Raw genomic sequence first — 8,689 nt, 5'->3', positions numbered from 1 at the left:
ATTGATGCTAACAACTTTAGGCAGTTTAGAGAACACTAGTTTACAGTGAGACAGAGGACACCATGTATCCCTGTGTGGGAGTATTTGGTTCTTCCTGGGAAAATGTGCTGTAGGTTTTCTGTTGAGCTTAGTCCTACAGCTTCCATCAAAACCAATTTCTTTCCATAATGCTCCCTCAAGATACACATACCCTGTAAGTGTCATAGCCCTTATGACACTTATATGACTTATATGACTGACTTATAACGAGGTTGGTCAACAAACTCAGAGGAAACCCAATAAAATTCTTTGCTCCATTGAAAACCATTGGGCAAGAGAGAGGATCAGATTTTAGGCAACTTGCACATACTGACCTTCTAGGGCCCAAGAAGAGTGTGCTCTTCTGAGGCCGTTAGAGGCAATAAGTCTGGATTCGGGTCCTTCGGATCTTTTGTCTCCTAGAAATAAATAGTTTTTAAAAATCAATAAAGGGGGCACAATCTGATAGTCCATTAGATGATAAAAATATCAATTATTCCCATAGGTTCATGAAACAAAATGGGCTGGTAGAAATAGCAGCCACCCACCACCACACAGTAATTATAGGATATAAAAGTCATTGTTGTTGGATAAATCCGTGAAATGGTGAAGAGCAAGGGCTGAGATCTGGGGAGCAGGGGGTTCCAATCTGTTGCCATTTTGTATCCATTGAGTTTCTGACTCTTGGGGAACAGGCTTACAGAGGTGTGTCTCCCACTGGGGCTGGGTATGAATCTCTGCCCGGCTTTTGCTCCTAAGCTGACTCTCTCCTTCACAGTAGGTGACACAGCAGCGACAGGCTGCAGAGGGCTTCCCTCTGTGCTTGGACATCGTGTCTGGGGCTGGAGAGGCATCTGCAGCCCTGCCTGAGCTCTGGAGTCCTGGGGGCTCTTTCAAACGACTTCTCCTCCTTTGAACGTGGTCCAGACTGATGTCAGACTGCGAAGAGCAGCTCTCATTCCAGCCAGAGCTGGCACTCAGACTTCTCAGAGGAAGAGCCAATCGCAAGGCCTTCCAGAATTTAGAACCAGAATGTTTAGACTTTTCTCCCTTCCAGCTCACAAAAGACACAGACTCTTTCAGCTGCAGGATGCTTGGGTGTGGATGCTCAAGGGGACGATACTCAACCACAATGAGCTTGGTGGCAATGGAGTTCTGACACATGACACCCAGTTTGAACTCCAGCATGCTGATGCTCTTTTCTGTCACATAATCTGGGCTCAGGACAACAATCATCCTCCGGCTCCTTTGAATGAAGTCAAAAACTGCTTCCACTGTATCTATAGGAAAATGGAAAGATAGGACAATGCCTAGTGAAAACTTATATAGGTTTCAGTTCATTGTTGACAATCCTGCAAAGGACAGGCCATGAACACTTGAGAATATAAGATCTAAGTGTTAAATAATCTACCCAGGTAAGGAATCTCATCTACACTACTGTTATCAATGGTTGCAAAGTATCTGCTACCTTTAAGGATGAGGAATTAACCACCTCTAAAAGCAGCTGATTTCAGCTCCGTTGGTACATAATTTCTTGTTTTGAAATTCTTTCCACTTTTGTCCAGTGGTCTTGGATCTGACATTTTAAAATATCTGAAATATTTCATAATTCTTGTGATCTCATTGTATTTTCTTCTCTTCTCTAGATTAAATGACTTCATGAATTTTATGTTATTCTCCGTATGATGCAGTATCAAGTCTCTTCCCCACTTTTATAATTTTTCTCTTAATAATATTCAGTATATATAAGTGTCTCCTAAAAATAGTACCCTGAACAGGACTGAACATAATGCTCCAGACACAGTCTTATCAGCAAAGGTCAATAGGGCATTACTACCTCCTAAGATCCACAGAGTTATAGTTCTTGCTACTTAAAATGTTTGGATATAGCAGACAGTTCATAGTATTGACCGTGTTGTCAACCAAAATACCCTTTCTTTTTCTCTTGTGTGTATGTGTGAAGGATTGGCCTGGAAATCAATGAAAGGGTCAACAATGATGACAAAAATGACTGGTAAAAATCAGGCAATAAGTTGAGACTCTGCATGAAGCATTCAATTCTAATAGTTATTGAGGTGAATTTGGACAGAACCCACTGGAAAGTACTTGAGATAAATGGAGTGCTTAACTCACTGTGAGAGTTAGGAGCTTAAACAACGTGATTTTCTAAAGGAAAGGAATTCCAAATTTATAAATGGCAGCCATTGACAACTCTGAAAACAGGTACTGTGGACAGACCATGAGGTTGAGTGCCTATGCTTTTGAGGCCAGGGGTAAAACACTGACAGAGAAACTTTTCAGCCTGTGAAGACAAGCTGGAAGTTTTCAGTGAATTGGATCATGAATTTGACAGGGAATGAAGGAACTGTGCTCTTTACCGGATTATTTATTTCCAGTTGATGAACTTAACATGAATTTGAAGGAAAATCAAATGAAACATGCTCAATGTTTAAGAACTTTTGACTGGTTTTATCAAGAGCATTAAGTGTTTTAGACAATTTTTGTTGTACTCTTAAAAGATAAATCTAAATTTTCACTTATCTTCAAAGCCCGCGTGTGTGTGTGTGTGTGTGTGTGTGTGTGTGTGTGTGTGTGTCTTGGTAACTCCTTTGTGCTCTCTGGTGCTGCTCAGAATTTTATGTTGCTGCCTTTCATAAATCTGAGAATGTAAGGGTAGGAACTCTACTGTTTCTCCTGTATCATGATAAATATGATATAACCCTTAGATAACATGGATAGTTTTTCAACAAAAGGAACATGTGCACTCAAATTGTATGTGGGGGGAGTGTGAGTGAGTGTGGGTGTGGGTGTTTCACTTCAAAATAGTCACTTTAGAAAAATGTTTGCTCTGTCCAGTGATGGTACCACTGTTGAAAATAAAACATTGTCTTAGATCCTCTCAAGAAAATTGTCTTTAAAGCCTATGGCTTTTTTTGTTTGTTTTTAATTTTGGTACCTCACCCTGAAAATGGAGGATTTGCATTTGAGAGAGGGTAATGCTAAAAAAAAAACAAAAAACAAAAACCAAATATGAATTGTGGAATTCCAGACATTGTGGAATGGATATAGGATATGCTTCTCAGATAAGGGTTGGGCTATAACTAGGGGTATTCACATAGTACTTTGAAGGAAACTGCCTCCTTTATGGCCTATTTTATTATCTTCCATATTGTCAAACTTCATATTTGAGGATGTTAATCATTACTATTTTTTAATGCTGAGTATTATTTGGCGAGGGCATCTTAAATTAGGTCGTTTATTCTGTTTCGTTCAAAAAAAAAAAACAAAACTGAGGTGTGGCTGTAGATGGATAAGATCAGTTTTCTGGTGTCGTAACTAAATTGGTTTTGAAGTCACAGTTTCTGATCTAGAGCTCTTCACTGTTCCAGAACACTCCAGAGTGTAAAAGTTGTAATCTCCTTGGTATTAACTTGAAAGTAGAAAGAAAACCAAAAGAAAACTAGGGCTGTAAATTTGTTCTTTGTCTAGTTTACTGGTGTATGAAAGAGTAGCAAACCTCTTTCTCTCTCTCTTAAAACTTGAAGTACAGATAAAAAAAATGGGGGCAACTAATTTGGAAGATGAACCTGAATTCAAATATTGGTTTCTCCATTTATCTTAATATTTTGTCTTAATAGTATAATCATTTATTTTAATATCTTTAAAAGTTTGAGTTCATCCATCTATAAAATGTACATAATGAGAGCAGAATTGTAGGACTGTTAGACAATTCATTGATACCTATACGTAAATATCTAGTGCATGGTGCACTTTTGAATTAATCACCTTGATTCAATTATTATTCAATAATAATAATACGAAATTGAATAACAATATTATTATAGTTAATAACAATATTATATATTGTTTATAACAATAAAAATAATACATAAAGAACATATAAAAATAATGTATAGACTAATGATTGATTCTAATGGTAACTTTACAGAACCACCTTAAAATGTGGATTTTAATTTTTAAAATTCTGTCTATTCAGTTTAAAAAATACTACTGGAATACTTAATCTGTTAGCCCATGCTAAAAATACCTCATATCCCTTGAGTAGAAACAGAGAAATAGACAGACAAGTTGCTGAACATGTCTCTTCTGTTATACTGCAAGTTTACTTGTGTCAAAGACTTAGTAACTTCAGTAAGTGACTGAAAAATACATCTTAAAAGTTTTAATAGGGTCAGTAACAGCCAGGTAGCCATCATATCCAAACTATTGATATTGAAACTGCTGATATTGAAAATAGTCACCACTGTGTTCCAGCAAGTCATTTTCAAAGTTGGAAGCAACTTCAGGATCATCATTACTTATACAATGCAAAAAAACCTTTTACAAAATCTCAATAAGATCCATCAAATCTCTGCTTGTACATCTCTAGTAATGGCGGTGGGGCTAATATCTCCAAAGACTGTGAAATACATTATTGTTTAGCTTTGCTTTACAGTTGCTTCTTAAATGAGTAGAAATTGTTTTCTTGTAACTTGCATCCATTGATCTTAAGTCTACTCTTTGGAGACTGGTTTGAAACTGGGAAATTCTTCAGTAGGAAAATTTTTACTAAGCTAACCAGCTCAGTTATAGAGATCCAATAAATAATCTTGGAATAAATGAATAAGATTTTTTTTAAAAGAGCAAGAAATCTTTCCTGTCACTACAGACTTAATATTAACTCAAAAGAAAATGCCTTTCCAAATATTTATCACTGATTTGTTTGAAATTTGTGATAGAAATGCATATTTGATTCAAATTATCACCTATTAACTAACGGCAAGGCATTAGTTAATTGATTTCCTTTCAAAGCAACTGCCTTAAGGTTGTATTAAAACCTATAAAAGGTAAGAGATTACTGTAAGCTGCCCAAGTTTCAAGTTGAACAAAAAAGGAATAGGCTTGTGTCTTTATTTTAAAACTCTCTCCTCTCTCTCTCTGCCTCTCTGTTATTCTCTCTGTCTCCATTCCCCATCTCTCTCTCTCTCCCCCTCTGATTCTGGAGAGCTCTCTCAATCCACACACACACACACACAGATACATACACACATACACACACACACACACACACACACACATACACACACACACGTCTGGTACACTAGATCAACCCATTTTAATTAAGTAACTCATTTACTCACATGTAAAAAAAAATGTTCTTGAGTTGAAGTTCCTGGTTTTCTTAGATTTTTCTCAGAAAGAGAAAATTAATGTCTCATAACATTTCTTTTTCTAAGTGTATCATTAATCTTTGTATTCTCATTTCTTATGCCCAAACATGAAAATAAAGACATAAAACACATGCACAAAATAAAATTCAAAGCTTAAAATAAATGGTTTATTTTTAAAATAAACAAATTTACAAATCATTGGAAAATGGAAAATACAAAATTTATGAATAAAATAAAAAAGATAATATATGAAAACCTATGGAAAGAAAATAGATAATTAACAAGTGGAGTAATGCTTTTGTTCCCCAATACAATGAAGTCCTAGTTTATTAGACTCCTAGGGAATCATCTAAATTACAACGCAGAAAAATATTAAATAATTTTATATGACTGTGTAATTAGACACTCTATATATCATGGTTTTTTGTTAACGGGTGCAGAAGGTCTTTATATCATATATCTAAAACCATTAAGGTTTTTCTTTTTAACATTAGATACTTTTATTTTTAACATTAGAGAGCGATTTCTTCTTGTTCTCCAAATTATGTTTCTCCATCTCACTCAGATAATCTGTATTGGGCATCTTCTGGGACATAAAATAAAAAAATCTTGAAACAAAATTATCTTAATATGAGACATAGCATTTAGATTTGAGTTGCTCTAGATTTGGAAAATTTCAGTACCAAATACAGGAATATAAATAGGACAAGAAGCATCAAGAAGTTTCTAGGGGTACCAAACAGCATTTGGGGCAAATATAAAATTCAAAAGTGCAAAAAGAATGCAGCATTGGCAAGAGAACAGCCCCTTGGTAATGGGGCTGTCCTTCATTTACCTAAAATTCATCCTAGAATTGATATTCAAATCTTATCTGAAGTCAGCTCTCCTCTGGTCTTGTGAGTGAAGGGTTAATAAGAGGAGTAATTGTGGTTTCTAATAAAGTAAAGCATTAATAAGGCTAAAAAAGTTAGATCCAAGAGTGACCCCATACCATAGGCTTATGGTCAATGATTCATGAAGGTATTTTTAATTTAAAATAATCATTAACTCCTCTGTAGAAAAATGATTTATTAAATAGACTTTAATACCTCAGGAGGACACAAATGTAGTAGATAGTATTAGAATTGCTTATCAACATTCATGCTATTAAGATAAGGATCTCCTTAAATTATGAATTCTCATTTTTCATAGGATACCGAGTCTTATTTATAGGTATTTTTATTTTCTTTTCCTGTATTACTTAACAGTCCAAACAGAGATTTATCTCTCCAGTAGTTGAGCACTAAGATTAATATAGCTTACCTTCTACGTGTGTGTGCTCAGAACATAGTAGATGATCAGTTAATGCCAGAGGGCTGACTACTGCTTAGCAGTGACCGTGGAAGCTCTGTGCACAAGAGATTCCGTTGCACCCAGATCAACTGTGGCAGTAGTAAGTTATTTATACTAATTTAGGGAGAGCAAAAGCTAACAACAACTACCACTCTGTGAGCTGTGAATTCACAAATATTAATGTACAGAAAACACTGACACAAAAATATTACAGTAAAGAAGGTAATTTAAAAACTGGATAAGAGTTCCAGTAATTCTTAATATTGTGCCAATGACTATTTAAAGTCATATGTCTGTATGTGTATATATAGTGTGAGTATGTGTATATATATATATTTATATATAATATATACAATTCATGTATGTATATATGTATATATATGTAATTCATGTGTATATATATGCAATATATATACATATATAATTCTTGTGTGTATATACATACATATGTTTTTAAAACTATATGTAACATAGATATTCACCACTCTGTAAACTCTGGACTTAGTTTTCACTTTTCCAAGTCTTAAGAACAGTTAAACTTTACTTAAAACAAACTAAAACATGTTTCATTAACAGTGACTATTCAGACTGACTTGTTTGGAGTGAGTGGATTAACTGTACCAGTGAATAAAATATGAAAAATGCTTGGGGTCCAGTTAATGCTCTTAGAATATTCATGCTAAAAGCACTCTCAAGGTCACTAAGTCCAGCTTTCACACTTTACAATGGGGAGACAGAAACAAATGAGAAATGACTTTCCTAATATTCACATTAGCAAGGTTGAGATTAAAAGACAAATTGACAAACACCCTGTTGTGCTTTTCTCATAAGACAGAAAAGGCCCTAAAAGCTTTTTGCTGTTATTTTACTTGGTATTAGCACCATTAAGAGAAGCTTCCTATCCGACTGAACCAAGTGAGGAACCACCTGCAAACTCCCAATGACTGACACAAGATGCAGTAGGTAGGGAGATGGAATGCTAAGTATGGGTCAACCTACAGATAATCGGGAGTTTAATAAAAATTACTATACATTTTTCAAGTTGACAAATACGATATCAATTACCTGAGATAGAGGACATGGGTTGCATAGTAGGAGACAATTCAGGCAAGCCCTTTAAACCAATTGCTGTCTAAGGAACATTTTCAGTTACTCTGCTTTGTATCGTCCTAAGTGGTGTCAGTCTTGCTATGAGGGTGTCTGATACAGCTGAATGAGCAAAAGAGTTTTTATCCTTAGCTAAAATAAATTTAGGCCCTGATTACCTTTTTAATGGATGAGTAAAAATAAAAGAAAAAGAAAACTGTACTTGGAAACTCATAATGACCCTGTTAACAGATGACTCATCTTTAAGGGGTCTTTAAATCCACAGCAAAGGCTGCCCCATAATGTTAAGATTATTTCAAAAGAGAGAGAGAGAGGATAGAGATGAGTAGGGACAGGAATGCAGGATGCAGAAGGGGAAATTCGCATCAACCAGGTCTTTGCAAAGAACATAGTGACATCAGACGCTGGTGACAGGAGGTGGCACCAGCATTCTAAGCCTTACTATTGCCTGAGGAAGCAGAACAGCTCTTCCTACAGTCACCCTGAATTTATCTCTATGGGGAGGCTTCCATAGAATTTTTTTCTGTCCATGAAGCAATACATTGGGAATAAAGAAGGGGGAATTCTTCCTTCCTGGAGTACCCTTGGATCTTTTTACCCCTTTCACTGGCCCTTTCATACATTTTTCAAGGATGAATAGGAGAGACCCTGCTCGCCACTTCTAGACCACCTGGAAATTTTCTTCACTGGCATGGCCACCTGCAGCTGCTTCCAAAATCTGCCCTGCGGATATTTGGATTTCTCCCCTTTCCATTTAATGACCGTGAGCACCGTCTTAGCCCTCTTCAGCTCTTTCACCTTCGTTTCCTTCACAGCTTTGTACTGTACTAAAATGACGTTGATGTTGCCCCGAGAGGCCATGTTTTCTAGGCCAGCCTTGAGCTCCAGGAGGGCTTGGGTTCCCTGGAGCACGTAGTTGGGGCTTAGGACAACCAGGAGGCGTCTGCTTTTCTGAATGAAGCTCAAGGTCTCGTCTGTGACAACTGGGAAAGAAAACACCATGGGGATTAGTGTTGGCCAAGAACTCCCCCAAGGTACAGGGCTTGAGGAGCAAGTGAAAA

At 36.3% G+C, this 8,689-nt stretch overlaps 1 protein-coding gene across 2 annotated transcripts in view; it reads right to left on the bottom strand.

Moving 5' to 3' along the window:
• Positions 1-579: 579 nt before the first annotated feature.
• Positions 580-8,689, bottom strand: part of IL1RAP (interleukin 1 receptor accessory protein) — a 124,547-nt gene continuing 116,437 nt past the window's right edge. Inside the window, exon 11 of one of the 2 annotated variants that reach the window (XM_024740299.1) lies at positions 580-1,298. In XM_024740299.1, the coding sequence (XP_024596067.1) occupies positions 580-1,298 (719 nt within the window). Of the gene's footprint in view, positions 1,299-5,351; positions 8,612-8,689 lie in introns of those variants that run through there. The other variant, XM_024740304.1, reaches the window with a different exon arrangement.

Source organism: Neophocaena asiaeorientalis, unplaced genomic scaffold, assembly GCF_003031525.2.
Source record: "Neophocaena asiaeorientalis asiaeorientalis breed wild unplaced genomic scaffold, Neophocaena_asiaeorientalis_V1.1 scaffold723, whole genome shotgun sequence".
Taxonomy (NCBI): domain Eukaryota; kingdom Metazoa; phylum Chordata; class Mammalia; order Artiodactyla; family Phocoenidae; genus Neophocaena; species Neophocaena asiaeorientalis.
The sequence above is the reverse complement of the archived record's forward strand: the minus strand, read 5'-3'. Positions and strand labels throughout refer to the sequence as shown.